This window comes from Microcaecilia unicolor, chromosome 8 (genome assembly GCF_901765095.1).
Source record: "Microcaecilia unicolor chromosome 8, aMicUni1.1, whole genome shotgun sequence".
Lineage (NCBI taxonomy): Eukaryota > Metazoa > Chordata > Amphibia > Gymnophiona > Siphonopidae > Microcaecilia > Microcaecilia unicolor.
Window position 1 is genome coordinate 1,594,671 of NC_044038.1, and position 17,521 is coordinate 1,612,191.

General features: G+C 42.4%; 1 protein-coding gene across 4 annotated transcripts in view; it reads right to left on the reverse strand.

Annotated features, from left to right (window-relative positions):
• Positions 1 to 17,521, reverse strand: part of TNRC6A (trinucleotide repeat containing adaptor 6A) — a 113,380-nt gene that overhangs the window by 11,668 nt on the left and 84,191 nt on the right. For all 4 annotated transcript variants that reach the window (XM_030211148.1, XM_030211146.1, XM_030211147.1 and 1 more), the window contains 8 exons: positions 16,063 to 16,249; positions 15,812 to 15,943; positions 11,847 to 11,993; positions 10,462 to 10,602; positions 9,153 to 9,260; positions 5,794 to 6,018; positions 1,278 to 1,348; positions 1,044 to 1,183 (listed from right to left, as the gene is read on the reverse strand). In XM_030211148.1, coding sequence (XP_030067008.1) covers positions 1,044 to 1,183; positions 1,278 to 1,348; positions 5,794 to 6,018; positions 9,153 to 9,260; positions 10,462 to 10,602; positions 11,847 to 11,993; positions 15,812 to 15,943; positions 16,063 to 16,249 — 1,151 coding nt within the window. The remainder of the gene's footprint in view (positions 1 to 1,043; positions 1,184 to 1,277; positions 1,349 to 5,793; positions 6,019 to 9,152; positions 9,261 to 10,461; positions 10,603 to 11,846; positions 11,994 to 15,811; positions 15,944 to 16,062; positions 16,250 to 17,521) is intronic.

The following is a 17,521-nucleotide window of genomic DNA, read 5'->3' on the forward strand; positions in this document are numbered from 1 at the left end:
AATGAAGGCTTCCTTAGACAATCCTCAGGTACGCAGACCCTCACACTGTGCAAATCACTACATTCTACTTGTCCAAAGAGAAAGCTACATTTCTTATCTTTCAGGGACAGTAGGATAAGTGATATGCACTTCTGTCCACCTCCTGGAGGTCGAATATCCTGCAACATTCATTCTGCATGTATGTTCCTCCAAACTTGTTCTCGCTGCTATAAAAGACTGAGAAGAAGGAGTGTTCTCTTGGGCAGGAAGGTTGGCACATGCTCAGATCATTTTGGGGGTTTTCTACAAGTTTACTCATCTTTTCATATACTGCACCATCGGTAAATGCCACCTGGGTGGTTTACAACCAAAGAGCACTTTTCAAAAACTCCCTCAGTCCATCGGCAACAGCTTTGAGAAAATTAGGTAGCGGTTGTTGGACTGAGTGAGTTTTGCAAAGAGTATTCAACACAAAGTCATTAGAATACCATGGACTGAGTGAGTTTTGGCACAGGAATAAGTTAATGAATCTTGCCTCAATGAATAAAATTTATAACAACACTGACAAAAATGGACTGAGCGGTGGGAAAAAAGTGCTCTTCAATTGTACATAAACACATAAAGGAAATGAAATTGCAATAGTTTAACAGGACAGCTTCAGAGTAGACAAAGTTTGTGGTGCGGGGGATGTGGGTTGAGAACTCGTAATCACCGCTAAGACTGTTGATAGCAACACGGCAAAGGAGGCGGCCGCTCTAGCCCTTGGGACAGCAACGAATCCTTGAGGTAAGAGGGAGAAGCAGAAACTATCAGGGGAGAAAAATGGGGAAAAGAAAAAAAAAAGGGAATCCTAAAAAAGAACAAACAGATCATAAATAGCCAAAGTAGAATGAAAAGTCTGCACTACATTTTTAACCCTAGAGAGCTTAGAGAGGGTCTACTGAGCTCCTGAGATCACATAAAAATGATCTCTGACTACCAGGGATGTAGATTCAATTACAAGTCCTCTAAAGAGCAAGAGAGACCCTTTTTCCCCCCCATTTCTAAATATTGTGCAAACTCACATGTGCAGAGATTTCTGGGCTTTCACCACCTCCTCTTTGGAGCTGTAGCGGACTAGAGCATTTCCGTGGGGGAGGTTCAGATGGAATGTTATAAGTGGCCCGTGCTGCATGCACAGAGTACGCAGGGTGGAGCCATCAATCTAAGCAGGGAGAGCAAGACAAACAGTTGTGAGCTTGGAGAAAGGAAGATGAATTCTAACAGGTCTTGGCGAAGCAGCATAAAAATATTTGTACCTGTGGTGTAAGGTTCTTCAATACCAGCCAATTAGTTATCCTGCCTGTGCTGCTTTCACCCCAACTGCAACCTGAAGGAGAAACAAAGAGAAACAAGAATGAGTGGAAACAACACTAGAGCCCCAGAACCTGCAGGTTAAAAAAAAAAAAAAGGACGGGGTGATTTTCTTTTAAGAAATATGCCCCTTGTTCGGGATAATTCTAGACTCAGAATGCACCATGGGATCTAAGAACTTTTAAAAATCTTTGGCATGTTCAGTACACAGGAATTCCCAGAAATATTACTTACAAACCTCAACTAGCTCCTTGCACAGTGGCATAATTTCTGACTGGAACTTGTGTTAGGCAAAGTAAAGCGGTGTGGTAGCCGTGTTAGTCCACTTTTAAAGGTAATAAATACAAATAAACCAAAACAAGACAATACCTTTTTTATTGGACTAAATACATCTTTCGATTAACTTTCGAAGGTAACCCTTCTTCTTCAGATCTGAAAAAAGGGGGTTACCTTTGAAAGCTACAGGTAAGTAACTGCTTTCTCTGGGGACAAACAGGCATAATATTCTCAAACAGGGGACTCACCAGCTACCAAGCTCATTATTTAAATGAACTTTAGCAATTAAGAAGAAAGTGAGCCTGGTGGAAAAATAATGGCCGGAGTTGACATTTTAGTAGTAAAAAGATTCTGCAGGACAGCCGCTCTAGACAAGAGTGAGCAGTGAAGGTGTGGATAGAAGACCACGATGCTGCCTTGCAAATTTCCTCAATAGAGGCAGAACGGAAATGGATGGGCTGCTGAAGTTGTCTTGGCTTTCACTGTGAGCCGTGACACGGCCATGAAGGGTCAAGCCCAGTGACAGCATGGTTCTACCTCAGTTTCCACCCATAATCCTCAAAAATTTAAAACACTCCTTCCCTTTCTCCTTCCACATCGTTGGGGGGGGGGGGGGGGCAATGCTCCCTTCACCCCCACAAACTAGGTTTCAAGCGAAATGTCACAAACTCTGAATGAAAAAAATCTCTGCATGAATGTAACACATGCTAGAGTGTCCCTATAATCAGCCCCTGTTCTTGCTGACATCTCGAGAGAGGGGCAGCATTTCCCTACCCTTCCCCCTCTCCCACTGGTTGGGGAGGGAGTGAGTTAAAGAGACTGCATCTTCCTCCTCCTCCTAACTTCCAGATATCCTGGTCCTGGCTCTGCATCGAACTCAAGAAACCTGGTTACGCAGCCCATCCCCTATTTCTTCCACTTTGTGCAGCCACAACCAGGCTGCTTCTGTGCTGTTAGTCAGCCCACCAGCAAGCTGCCCTCACCTAGTGCCCTTCCGGATAAAGTACGAGTGCGGTGATCATCCAGCCAGGCTTCCAGATCCTCCTGCTGCGAACAGTGTTCCAATACTGAGTCAGTCACTACTGGGCACCGTGATCCCATCATCGCTCCCACTTCTTCCCAACCTGATCGCCACCGCTCACGTCTCACCTTCACGTCTCACCTGGTGCCCTTCCGGATAAAGTACGAGTGCGGTGATCATCCAGCCAGGCTTCCAGATCCTCCTGCTGCGAACAGTGTTCCAATACTGAGTCAGTCACTACTGGGCACCGTGATCCCATCATCGCTCCCACTTCTTCCCAACCTGATCGCCACCGCTCACGTCTCACCTTCACGTCTCACCTGGTGCCCTTCCGGATAAAGTACGAGTGCGGTGATCATCCAGCCAGGCTTCCAGATCCTCCTGCTGCGAACAGTGTTCCAATACTGAGTCAGTCACTACTGGGCACCGTGATCCCATCATCGCTCCCACTTCTTCCCAACCTGATCGCCACCGCTCACGTCTCACCTTCACGTCTCACCAGGTGCCCTTCCGGATAAAGTAAGAGTGTGTGAAGTCCCGGTGATTGTCATGCCAGGCTTCCAGATCCTCCTGCTGCGGACAGTGTTCCATACCGAGTCAGTTGCTACCGGGTGCCCCAATCCTGTCCCGCTGTCGATCTCACTTCTTCCCGACCCGATGTCCACTTTTCACCGTCTAAAAAAGCAGCACCACAATGCAACCCAGCGCACCGTCAGGACTCTTGGGAATTTACTCAGGGGGGGGGGGGAAAAATAGAAAGAGTACCAGTCCTGATACAATAATGAAAACAAAGAGAAGGTATGATTTAAAAAAAAAAAAAAAAAGATAGAAAAAGTGGGAAAATGACTTTTGGGGGGGAGGGGGAAGGATGACAGGAAATATTTTTTGATTCAAAGAATAGTTGGCTGGAACTCGTTGCCGGAGGATATGGTAACGGCGGTTAGCGTATATCGGTTTAAAAAAAAGTTTTGACAAATTCCTGGAGGAAAAGTCTACAGTCTTATTGAGATGGACATGGGGGAAGCCACTGCTTGTCCTGGGATTGATAGTATGCAATGGTGCTACTAATTGGCTTTCTGCCAGGCACTTGTGACCTGAATTGGCCACTGCTGGAAGCACGATACTAGGCAATATGGACTACTGGTCTGACTCAGTATGGCTATTATTATATTCTTATAATTGCACACAGTATTCAAGGTGCGGTTGCACCATGGAATGACACTAAGACATAACATTCTCATTTTTATTTTTCATTCCTTTCTAGAGGGAAAGTGCTAATGGCACTCAAGTGTACTCTGAGTTAGTTTTGAGGTCTGAACCAGAAAGATGGAGGAGGCAGTCCATAAGGGTAGGAAGAGAGCACTTAGTGGAGTCTAGTGCTCCAGAATCACCAGAGGGAAAATCTTTTCCACTTGAAACGGTAACACTTCGCTGTAGAACACTTCCTAGAGACTAACAGTACTTTCTGGAACGTTTAAGGAGTGTACATTTATTTTGGCAAAAACCAAGCCATCAGGGGCAGAGAGAGCAGGAGTCTGGATGGAGGAGGTGACCCCTTGTTCTGTGTTATTAGGGTCGGAAAAAGATCTAACCTGAATGGTTCTCTGGAGGGTATCTGTAGGAGAAGAGGGAACCACCTTTGATGTGTCTAGTAGGGAGGAATTAGGATCATGGTGGCTTGAGAAGAGTTTTCCCTATGAAAGGAAGTGGGGGAAGGTGTATAGAAGATCCGCTCCCCAGTGGAGCAAGAAGGTGTCTGGGGCTACAGGCGAACGATGGTGATGCTTCTTAGTTTTTTTCTGCTGCAGGAACCTTGAGGACATAGAGTCGTTATACAACCATGGTACTGAGTCTGATGTCAGACCATTTCCATGTTGCACTGGTGAACCTGATATTGATGCTGACGCAGGTCCGCGTCAACTACTGAATCTCCTGCCATGGTTGATGTGGATAGTGATGGAGAACCAAAAGTCTTTTTCACGCTGTACTGTCTGGGCTTTAAATGTCACTTGCATGCGAAGGTAGAGGCCACACTAAGTCCTGGTGCTCCAGACCTCAGTGCTGAACACAGCAGTTATGGGGGCTCTGTACCTAAAATGGTCCTATTGCACCCTCGCTCACATGGAGGTAAAAATGGCCGATGCAAGGTCAAAAGGCTCAGTGGCCTGGGGAGCTGGAGTAGTTGTTTACCTGAAAACAGTTGATGCTTCCCAGACAAAAGAAGGGCTCAGAGACCCCAAAGGCTCCCCCCCCACCAAAAAAAAATTTAAAAGAATTGAAGAAAATTAAAAGAGAAGAATATGAAGAAAATTATCCTGAAAAAAGGAAGGTACCAAAAGGCAAAAGTCTGGTGTGCTGATTGCTGAGGAGAGATTGGAAACCCAACCTCTCTGCTCCACAGAAAACGCTAGACTGCCGCTGGTCCCACTCTCAAGCGTCAAGCAGAAAGGCACCTGTGTCTGCGCGGTGGGAGCACTGCCTTAAAAGTGACAGTGCACTATGGTAGTATCCTCACTGAGCTCCGTGGATGGCGTCACCCACATGTGAGAATATTACGCCTGCCTGTCGTTGGAGAAACAATGTTATTCTTTTTAAGCTCATGCTTTCGTCAAGCTTTCCCTGGTAGAAAAGCTGATTAGGGACCCAACGTAATAAAGTTAATAAAACAAGAGTTAAAATGTGCTAAGTTTAGCAGCCATTTTACTGAATTCATATGTTACCTGCATCAATGCAGTAAGATGATATGCAAATGCTTTGTACATTAAAAAATGTACACTAAGAAAACATGCACAAAATCCAATTAAAAATGTGTAATAAGCTTAGCACAGTTTTACATTAGGAAGTACTTGTCCAGCCCATGATCCTTGGGCCAGAGAACCTGTGACCCAGGACCCCTAAATCCAGGCAACCTCTGACCTGTGATCCAAAAGCCCCCACCCACCCTCCAGGCCATCTGTTTACTACTTTCCCTCTGTTCTGCCTGTGATGGTCATAAATACGCATGTAATTACAAGCTAAGAAAGAACATCAGAAAACAGCAAGAACAACCAACCCTTAACAGAAATAAAGGAGGTAAAGGTGAACACTTCAATGAGTGCTTCTTGTTAGCTGATTCTACCAGGAAAGGAACCCCAATGCATTGCTGGCAACAGGGATGCTCTTACCTGGGGTGTACCTGCTTTCAGAGCTTCCCCATCCCCCACCAAGGCGTAGTGAGCTACTGTCCCAAGCAGGTAGTGGGGATTTCTGTGCACTCAGCCCAGGTGGAGGGCGGCAGGGAGCAGCGCCGCTTTTAGGCGTCAGAGGGACTTTCCACAGCTCGTGAGCCAGAGAAGTGTTTGCCATGGACCCAGGAGACCATGCAGGCTTAGGATCACTATTTCTGGCTACTGGAAGAAAAATTGTATGTTAGGAAGCAGCTCACTGACAAAGTTAGCGAGTAACACAGCAGCCGCCAGTCTAGAGCAGTCCACAAGCAGTAAGTGATTTAACATTACCTGCCAAACTGTACTTTCCAAAACAGAAGCGAACATAACCTGTATGTGGTACAACACTAAATTGATTATCTTTGTGCAAATTTTAATGCATAATTACTATTTGTGTTTTAATATTTATTAGGGCTTAATATACTGCCTTTAAGTATTCCCAACAAAGCAGGTAGTAAAAATTCCAAGAAATGGAAAGGAACGCCAAACCAATGCAAAGGGACAAGATCAAGTGCAAATAGAAATGGGGCAGGTATCTTGTGTGTGTTTTTGACACGTTACCATAGCAACATTTGCCTGATCTCCAAATACTCTGAAATAAGAAAGTCTTAAGGGCAGACTAAAATTTAATGAGAGAAAAGACTCCGCCTGAAGGGAAAGTAGAAGAGTACTGCACGATGGAGGTGAAAAAGTTATGGAAAATTACAGCTTCCAAATACTTCCAGAAGCTAGCTAAGAGTTTCTGTTTTGCTTTTGGAATTTTTCCTCCACTCTTCCTTTGCAGAGTTCCAACTCAGAAATATTCTTAGGTCTTCTTTCATGCCCTGAATCCTACAGATTTTCAATTATTAAATTCTGGGGCCTGCAAATGCCATCCCAAAACCTTCATCTTTCTTTCAAGGACACCATGGTCATTGAGAGAGATGTTTTGAATCATTGTCTTGATTGATATTCCATTTCCTCACTGACTTTAGGACATTGCCTTCTAGGAAAGGGACTTATATACCGCCTTTCTGTGGTTTATCCAACTACATTCAAAGCGGTTTACATATTATATACAGGTACTTATTGGTACCTGGGACAATGGAGGATATGTTGAATCCATTCTTTCCACTTGCATATTTTCTGTTTTAAAGTATAAAGGATCCCATCCACTTGCTTACTGATTGTTAAGTTTTCTTTTCTTCAAATGCTTCATTCATCCTTCCTCCAAATGTACCTCGTGTGGTTGTCCATCAGCATATAGGTGACGAAAAGATGCAGGCATCTTGCCAAAACATGGCCATGTCAAGTCTTACCACTTATGCCACTGCTATTTTTTCCTATTGTGCATCATTTGTTGTTGGAACCATTAAAGGTTCTTTTTCTTTGCACTTGATTTTTTGCATTTCCCTCACTCTTTCCCTTGTGTGGTTGCAGCACAACAGTTCCGTTGTATTTCATGGTACAAACCCTTTACTCCAAAAGGGTTTAGGCTTATCAGGTTTTTTTTGCATACTTTTGTGATGAGGTTATAGAAAAGATTTCCTTCTGACAGCTCTTCCACGCAGATCAATGTATAAGTAATGCTGTTCACTGAGCTCCTCCAGTGGCAGATAAGCTTTACACAAGCTTTGCATGCAGTGATCTGTGGGTTCGTTCTTATTAATTTATTCATTCATTCTTATATCCCACAATTATACAAAAACAAGTTTTGGTTCAATGTGGTTTACAATTTTCAGTTAGGAAAAATTACAGGTATTGAGAAATTACAGTATTTTTGCATTTACAATTACAGTTAAGACTTGGTGTAGAAGGTCTGTATCACTTTTGGTTATCAACAGAATTTCCTGCAAAGGTAGGTTTCAAACTCCTTTCTGAACTGAAGGTATTTGGTGGTTGTTTTTTATGGTGTTGGGAATTGAGTTCCACCATTTAGAACCTAGGTAGCTGAATCCAGCAGTATAGATGGATTTGCAGGTTATGTTTTTACAGTTGGGTAGATGGAGTAGGAAGTATCCTCTGGTTTCTGCGCTTGTGTTTCTCGGTGGTAGTTCGATCAAGTCTAGCATGTAATCGGGTGATATTCTGAATAATATCTTGAAAATAAGAGTGGTAGAGCTTTGAAAAACAGTCTGGCCTTGATTGGGAGCTGCTGTAACATTGCAAGCAATGGGGTCACTCTTTTATATTTTGACTTTTTGAAAATCAGTCTTGCTCACGTGTTTTGTATGGTCTGCAGTGATTTTAGTATGCTTTCCGTCCATCCCACATATGCTGCATTGCAATAATCTAGTTGGGACAATATGGTCGACAGTACTATTAGATGAATGGATTGGGGAAGTAGACTCTGATCCTTCTTAGTTTCCATAGGGTTTTGAAATTCCTTGATGTGACTGCTGAGACTTGCTTTTCAAGCGATAGATGTTTGTCAAGAATGATTCCTAGTATTTTTTTTAGTTGCGATTCGATTGGGTATGTTTTTCGGTCAATTGTGAAGTTTTGGTCAGACATGGGATTGTGTAAACTGGACAGAACTAGAAATTTAGTTTTGTCTGTTTGAAAGTTGTGGCCCAGTTTCATGAGGTCTAGTCCTGTTTTAGTTTTGTCTGTTATCTCAGTAATATTGTTATTAAAAGGTATGAACATGGTAACATCATTGGCATATATAAATGGATTAAACCCATTTTTTCCATTCTTGCCAAGTGGGGCCATCATTATTACTGATATCAGGGACCGCATTCCGAGATCCAAGGAGCTGAGAGTTGGTTGGATATCTTTATTAGGTATGACCTAGTTCCTAAGAAACCGTTTAGCCAGGCTGCAGATCTCACCTGTTTTCAGGCTATTCTATCATAGCTTTTGGTGTTTCAGACCTTGACTTGAGTTCAACAACATGTAACTTAAATTTCTTAATGTTTCTAACAGTTGAAATTGCTAGCTGGACATGTTTAAAGATTGTGTAGCCTTCCCCTTCTTTGAAAAAGTAAATATCTTAATTTTAAAAGCTCAGACAGCTGCTTAACAGAGCCCCTGGTTGCTGGATGCATAAAGGACCACCACAAGCTCAGATGTTAGAAGAGCCAGTCTCCACTTGACTAACTGAAGGCCTAATGGGTCACAGCACCTTTGACCCTTATTAACTACTTTAAAAAAAAAAAACAACACAACTGGAAGATGGTCCAAATTTTTGTACCCGTCATATTCACATAAGTAATAATTATGCATAAAAGTCTGCAGAAAGTTTGTAACATGTAAAGGTTGCACGGAAACATTTTGACCAGGTGTGTAAATTTTTGCATACAGCTGTATGTTGAACTGCGGAGGAAGGGAGTTACCAGGGGTGCTTTGTGCTGTACTGTTGAAGGAGACATTATAGCTAGAGGCACGGAAGGAAGGCCAGGCACTAGTTGAAGGCAGCGTGGTGTTCAAGGACGAGGATGACCCTGTGTAAAAATGGAAACCAAAGCAAAAGCACAAACACACTTGTGATTAACTGCTCCTATGCAACAAGTAAAAAGGCAAATATCCAAACTCAGAAAAAGTCTACCTTGCAACTTTAGTCTATAACTCACTTCCACCACAGGTGAAACCATGTCCAAAATAGGACAGCGACACTAAACAGGTTTTTTTCTTTTTTAAGAGACCAGTGTAAGAACCCTTTTAAGGTTTAAAAAAAAAAGAAGGGAGGGAAACATGTATGAGGGTACATTTACTCCCTCAATCTCCTCCTGGGAACACTCCTTGAAGGGAGGGACCGGGGTATGCACCCCCAACAGGTACAGGGGCCAGAGCCCAAGACCAAGAGCAGCTGCTCCTCTCCCAAGACACAGAAGTGTTATCCTTTGAGGCTTCCCCCCCCCCCCCCAAAGAAAATGAGAATTCCAAACCTCCAAGGTTTCCCCCCCCAGGGAACCCTAGAAACCCAACACTAAGGAAGGGGCCAAGACCGGTGCACCAACCAACGCCGAGCAGGGTTGCACAGCACACCTACTTCTGCTGGGAGACTGAGAAATACTGAGCAGGTCAGGGTTGCACAGTCCCTTATACAGAAGCACTGCTCAATAATTCTGTCTCCCTCTGCTGGTAGGAGTGCATATTACCCACTCGTCAGGAATGGTCTGGACAAGACGATTAGGAACACTCCTTTCCTCACTGGCTGAAAATATGTGCACTGATACATATTCATCCAGTACATAGATGAATATGTGCACATAAAGAATACACGGAAAACATTTCTTACTTGGTAATTCTTTCTTCTAGTCATATCAGATGAGTCCAAAACGAATTGAGTTTTGCCACTCCAGCAGAACAGAGAGACAGAACATAAGGTTTGACCTCTTGCCCTATATAGGGCACTGTGAAGCTCCAAACTTCAGTATAACAAAGCATATGAAGACAATTCCTTCTTCAATGCCATGAGGAGGGGGAACTACATCCGCCCCATAACCACCCAGATTTTATTAAGATCCCTTGGCCAGATTTTGCTTTAGCTGGTAGAACTAGCCTGTGCAATGAGATACCTCCCTAGAGTTGGTTACTCTTCCTGGGGAAATTGTCCTTATACAGACATCGGGCAAAGCAAACAAATGAGGATTTGAGGGCCTTTCGGTCACATTTCTAATGCTGGAAGAATGCAGAACATACCACTGTTCCTGTCCCTGAGGTGCTCCACATCCCGCACAGTATTAATAGAAAGATTGTTGATGACACTGCCGGGCGTGACATAAGGGTCAGTTTCGGGGTCAATGTTTGGGTAACCTTTCCATGGCTCACCAGGGCGAAATTCTGCAGAAAAATTACATGCATAGTCTACAGATCAGTAAAATCACACGCTTCCCACAGACCAGCTCACTCCTAGATTCTTGTTCTACTGCGTAAGATTTTCTTTTTTTCCCCAAGAGGACAATGAACAGAACATGATGCATGTTTCAGATCTAGTTAAACTGCCAAGAAACTATGGCAAACTTAAGGGATGAAGCAACCCACAATTGATGTATGGATATTTAATTCTGTGACAAATCCAGTTACAAATCAATCATCACTAACACCACTGCCTGGGCACATATAAAACTATCAGCTGGATTCTACATTTTTCAGCACTGTAATAGACAAAAACAGGACTGAAAGATACATAGGGAAATGTAAAGACAGAAAAGCGGTAGGTTCTCTGTGTGTGAATATTGGGAGGTGGTGGGTTTTTTTTCTCCCCGTTCTTAGGTAGCTCCCTACTGCCCCTTAATGCTCACACAAGGAAAGAAGCAAAAACCAAGCTCATGAGGAGGAATGGCCTAGTGGTTAGGGTGGTGGACTTCGGTCCTGGGGAACTGAGTTCAATTCCCACTTCAGGCACAGGCAGCTCCTTGTGACTCTGGGCAAGTCACTTAACCCTTCATTGCCCCATGAAAGCCGCATTGAGCCTGCCATGAGTGGGAAAGCGCGGGGTACAAATGTAACAAAAAAAAAAAAAAAAATTGAAACCGATTTTATCGTGCTTAGAAAGGGTATGAGGTCCAGTCCCATGCTCCAATAAGGTACATTTTCACAGTCGGTACAGATAACTGAACCAGACTAAGCACACTTTTTAAAGCATGAATAGTTGTACTCTTGAATTAATATTGTCTTGTAATGCTTCTTCTTAATTTGTTACATAAGCCACACTGAACCTGAGCTTTCTTGGGAAAATATGGGGTAGAAATGTCATAATAAATAAATTAATTGAAAAACAATACACAGGAGGTGACAAGGTCCTTCACAAATCACAGGTGAGTCCTGTGGACCACCACCACCCATTAACTTATGGTATCAGTCAGTGTGACAAAGCTAAAAAAAGTCCCCCCCCCCAGCACGAAATCCCTTAAATATACTGAAGGAGTTCACTGGCCAAATTGACCGCCCTGAGATTTTAAACAAGACCAGCCTGCCTGGTCTTGTTTAAAACAAAAAAGGAACTTAAGCATTGTTTGTGAAGAGCACCTGACAAATGTGCTGCCAGATCACCACATAGAAGAGGCAGAAGGACCAGTGCTTACCTGGAGGCCAATTCATGTTACTAGAGCCATTTGGTGATTTGGCACGAGGCCAACCTTCCCCCACCGTTCCTGGAGGGCTGGCTGGTGGATTACTGTTCTTCATAAAGTCATAAGAACCAAAAGGAGTATCTTCAACTCTAAAAGCACCTACAAAGGAAGCAAAAAGGAGGCTACAGAATGCCCTGAAAACAATCTATTCAATGGGGAAAGTTCTCTCTTCCATCAGGTCTAACCGTTGGGATCTTTAACTAAAGCATCTTTCAGATTTTTATATACAGACAAAATGGAAATAAAAATCTGTCAACTGCAGGCTCCTGTGACCCTAAAGACAGGACGCTGAGCTTGATGAACCATGGGCTGACTCCACATGGCTGTGCAAGGAGAATCCCACCTCCTTTTTTACACACCTCCCCGAGAACTCTGCTCATCAGCTAAGTCACTTATCTGTACTCTCCTCCACCATCTATTCCACACTCTTGTTCCTTCCATCTTGCTGCACTGTATGGCTGGAATAGACTTAAGTCGGCACATCATGCCCTGTGTCTCTGGCCCTATTCCAGTGGCTCCCAAACCTGGTCCTGGGGGCACCCCAGCCAGTTAGGTTTTCAGGATACCTACAATGACTATTAATGAGAAAGATTTGCATGCAGTGGAGGAAGTGTATGCAAATCTGTCAAATATTTACTGTGGGTATCCTGAAAACATGAGTGGCTGGGGTGCCCATTTTGAAGCTGCTTTTATTTATTTTAATATTTATATTCCACACTATCTAAAAATTCAAGGTGGGTTACAGTATAACACAATCTTTAAATGATAAACAATATAAAGCAGAATACAATGGGAGCAACTTCTTATTAATTTGTTCAATACTCGTGTTATTTTAATTAGTTCCACAATGTAACTCCCTAATCACTTATTTACAAAGTAACATAGTAGATGACGGCAGAAAAAGACCTGCACGGTCCGTCCAGTCTGCACAAGAAATGTGCCACTTTTTTGTGTATACCTTACCTTGATTTGTACCTGTCTTTTTCAGGGCACAGACCATATAAGTCTGCCCAGCACTATCCCCGCCTCCCAACCACCAGCCCCGCCTCCCACTACCGGCTCTGTTATCCAATCTCGGCTAAGCTCCTGAGGATCCATTTCTTCTGAACAGGATTCCTTTATGTTTATCCCACGCATGTTTGAATTCCGTTACCGTTTTCATCTCCACCACCTCCCGCGGGAGAGCATTCCAAGCACCCACCACTCTCTCCGTGAAAAAAATACTTCCTGACGTTTTTCTTGAGTCTGCCCCCCTTCAATCTCATTTCATGTCCTCTCATTCTGTCCTGTTTTTCTGTCTTACTTGATATTAATACAGAAACAAATCTTTTTCAGAGAAAGGGAAACTAAAATTAGAGGACATGAAATGAGGTTGTGGGGAGGTAGACTTAGAAATGTCAGGAAATTCTTTTTCACGATGACTGGAATACCCTCCTGAGAAGTGGTTGAGAAAAATAAAAACGGTGACAGAATACAAAAAGGTGTTGGATGACCACGGAAGATATCTAGTTAGAAAATGGATCGTATAAAAGAAGCAAAACTTAAATGGCTGCATGTGTATGGATGTGTCGAGTGATGCTTAGATGGAAACTCTGGATGTGAAGAACTAAGGCCGGAGATGGGCAAACTTGTACGGTCTGTGTCCTGTATATGGCAATCCGATTTAGGATGGGCTGGAAAGGACTTCAACAGCTGGAACGTGAGGAAAGTGTCAGGCAGACTTTTATAGTCTATGTCCACTGCCGGGTGGACTTCTATGGTCTATGTCCCAGAAATATCAAAGACAGATCATTATCAAGTATTTTATATCAGATTCATTGTTGGTTTATCATGAACTGATAATGAATACGGCTGTTGGATAGCCTGGATAGACCATTCAGGTCTTTATCTGCCGTCATTTACTTTGCTATGTGTTTGTGTCCAGTGCTGCATACCTCGACCAGGTGCTACAGAAATAAGCTGTAGTGATTTGTTTTATCTACTCAATAAAACCCTTCTAACAAACCTGCAGAGGATCCCTTATTCTTATTATTCTGCACAATCAAGTTCACTATGGATTCAGAAAAAGTGGCTGGGTCACCCATGGTCAGTTCGATGGTCTCTATTTCCAAATGGGTCAGTTTTGTGAAAACTGTGACAGCAATAAACCTCACTGAGTATGATCTCAGACTCTCAAAATTATTAAGAAACCTCAACTATAGGACTAGGGTTCTGTCAAAGAGATTCCCTCTGGAGATCATATGATGTAACACCATGTCTGGTTTCATTTTATGTTATCAAGGATTTATCTCTCACCAACTCTCTTAGAATAAGATTTAAGGCGAGTTTATATCAGATTAAAATTAGAGGCTAATACAATTATCGTTTTCTTCTAAAGTTGTTCCAGTCTCCTGGGCTGTTGCGGATGACGACTCATTGGTGAGAATTATCAGCCTGCTTGCCCTTGGAGAATGTACATTTATGATGAACACCACTGACCATTTTCGTGGCCATCCTCTGGATCAGACTCCATCCTGTTTATATATATATTTTTTGAAGGTCTGGTCTCCAGAATTGTACACTATTTTATTTATTTATTAGGATTTTATTTACTACCTTTTTAAAATAAATGATGTCTCACTAGAGTCTTATACAGGGACACAATCTCCTCCTTTTTCCTACTGGCCACTCCTCTCCCTATGCACCCAACTATCCTTCTAACTTTCGTCATTGTCTTTTCTACCTGTTTGGCCTCCTTAAGACCATCACGTATCCCACCCAAGTCCCGTTCTTCTTTCATGCACAAACGTTCTTCACCCCCTAGACTGTACGGTTCCCTCAGGTTTTTGCAGCCCAAATGCATTACCATCCATTTTTTTTTTGCCATTAAATCTTAGCTGCCAAATTCCAGACCATTCTTCAAGCTTCACTAGGTCCTTCCACATATAGTCCACACCATCAGGGGTGTCTAACCTATTGCAGATTTTGGTATTGTCTGCAAAGAGGTGAACCTTATCCTTCAGGAATATCACTTACAAAAATGTTAAGAGGAACCAGCCCACCACTGGCAACATCCCTTTCCTCAACGTGAGCTCAATTTACCACTACCCTGTGTTGCCTTCCACTCAACCTGTTCCTAACCCACTCAATCACTATTTGTCATTTATATGGAACAGTGTGAAAGGCTTTGCTAAAATCTAAATACACCACACCTAGCACCCTCCCTCAATCCAACTCTCTGTTCACCCAAAGAAATAAATCAGATCTGAGAGGAAGCGCTGTGTACGTCTAGTAGTGCTATAGAAATGATAAGCAGTAGTAGTATCTTACACTTGCTTCAGTTAGCTTTTGCACCTTTTCCTTTGATATTTTTGCTCTTTCCTTCATTTTCTGGTGAGCTCTTTGTGTACGCTTTGTAATCAAATACGGGGTTTACAGAATACGGAGATATTAGTTTTTTACCTGCTAATAATATTCTTTCCTTTAAGTCCCAACAGACCAGTTCAGAACTTTGTGGGTTTGTGTCCATTAACAAACCCACAAGTTCTGGACTGGTCTGAGAAGCAGTACATTATTCTCCAGGATTCCACCTAACAATTTTAGCCCCCTCAACTTTTTCATTTGTTTCTATGGTTTATCTTCTGCTACTGTGGGTTCATGAACAAGTCTATGGCTACGGCTATGGTCTACGGCTGCAACAGGGATGTTATCTTTTCCTGAAGATTTTGCACTGTTGCCCATCATTAGCCCTAGTACAAAGGCTACAGGTAGTCACCTTTTTTTGCTGGGAAACTTGCACCCTGTATGTATCCTTTTTGTTTCCTACCATACTACAGTTATACAATAGAGTCACTGCATGAAGGTACTTAACAAGACTTGGAGAGAAAGTATCCCCTCCCCCTTTCTTTGACCTCTCTCTCCCCTTGTGTGGAACATACCATGTTTACTGGAGTTTTGATCCAATGAAGGGTTAACAGACATACTGTCCACTGTGGTCCATTTTCTGAGCCGAGATTGCGGCTCCTTAATACTGTTCATGTCCACACCTACATTCAGGTTAGATGGCAATCCTGAAAAGCAAACATTCGATCAAAGAGATACTAGTACACTTAAGAGCTGGCCAACCAGACACATTCATACAGAATGAGATAGTCTTACTGTTCCTTCTTTAAATGCAGCAGACACTCACCTATAGGGAAATTGCTAAAAGCAGTGGTAGGCAATGGACCCTTAGCTAGCTCGGGAGTAGCATGGGGTAGGGCATTATCCAGGAAGGATTTCACAGCTGGTTGTGGAGAGTGCGCGCGCTGCTTCAGCAGGTTGGGATCATGCTGACGAGATTGCTGAATCATCTGTTGCATACTAAAAGATCGACTCTGAAGAAGGGAAAAAGAAAACAAGGTAAAATATTAAAAGCAAACTATACACTTGCTTTCATGATTATATATATACTAGGAAAAAATGCCCGTTTCTGAGCGGAATGAAACGGGCGCTAGCAAGGGGCCCCTCCCTCCGTCCCTCGAAGCTACTTGCCTTGTTCGCTGTGGGCCGTTTCGGCCCTCGAGTGTCAATAGCTCCGCCCTCGACGTCATGACGTTTTGACGCGAGGGCGGTGCAGACACTCCAGGGCACACCGGATATCTCGGGCGCCTCAACTTCCGTGGAGGCTTCACAACGTTGGGGTTGCCTTTTATATATATAGATATTAATAGCTTCAGGGTTTCAATGTCTGTTTTTGATATAAAAGGAGCTTGGTGTGCTTAGGTTTTGGACTCACGCTTTTACCACTGACTAGTCAAGTGTCCCTGCTGCTATGCTATACATTTCCCATACGTTTAATAGTCTATTCTTGTCTTCGTACACTCATTTTACATGCACTTACTTTCCTTCTTAACTGAATGTATTTACTGTATAGTTTCAAGATGTTACAAAACAGACACAAGAAATTAGAAAGTAGTTTTTGAGTATGAGAAAAGAGACACAAGATTTGGGTGCCTCCTTCTTTTTGAATTATCCTAGTAAATGTACTATCAAATATCAAGGTTTAAAATACATTTTCTTTCAGCCAGAGCAGTTAAGAGTTTTTCTTGATTCCAGGAAAGTATAAATTCCTATGGTTATCCCCTAACTGATTGAGTTAAAGAATCGATGGATGGAAAGATCGTGCAAAGCCTATTTGTTATAACTTTTCTTTTTTTTTTTAGATTTAACCCCATTATCCTTATGCATGCCCCCTCTTCAAAGTTTTTTTGTGATATAAAAAAGACAATTATTGTAATCTTGTATTACTGTATTTAAGTGGAAGATGTAATTCTACAAAATATTTTCTTGTCTGTTTTTCTGAAACAAGATTATCTTGTAATGTAAAATTTTGAAATTATTAAAAAAAAAAAAAAAAAAAAAAAGATTAGTTTTTATGTCATTCTCTCTTAACAGTTTTTACTTATTAATGTATGGAATGTATGTCATACTCCATTTCTCCCATCTGTTTTATTTTATTGCTGTATTTGTCCTTTTACGTGCACTAACATTTTTTTATATGTAACTCCGCATATATCATTTTATCTTTTTATGCTTTATTTATATACATATATTTATATATACAGATGTTTTTCTATTTTTAGACCCCTGATGCAGGCTTTTTGCCG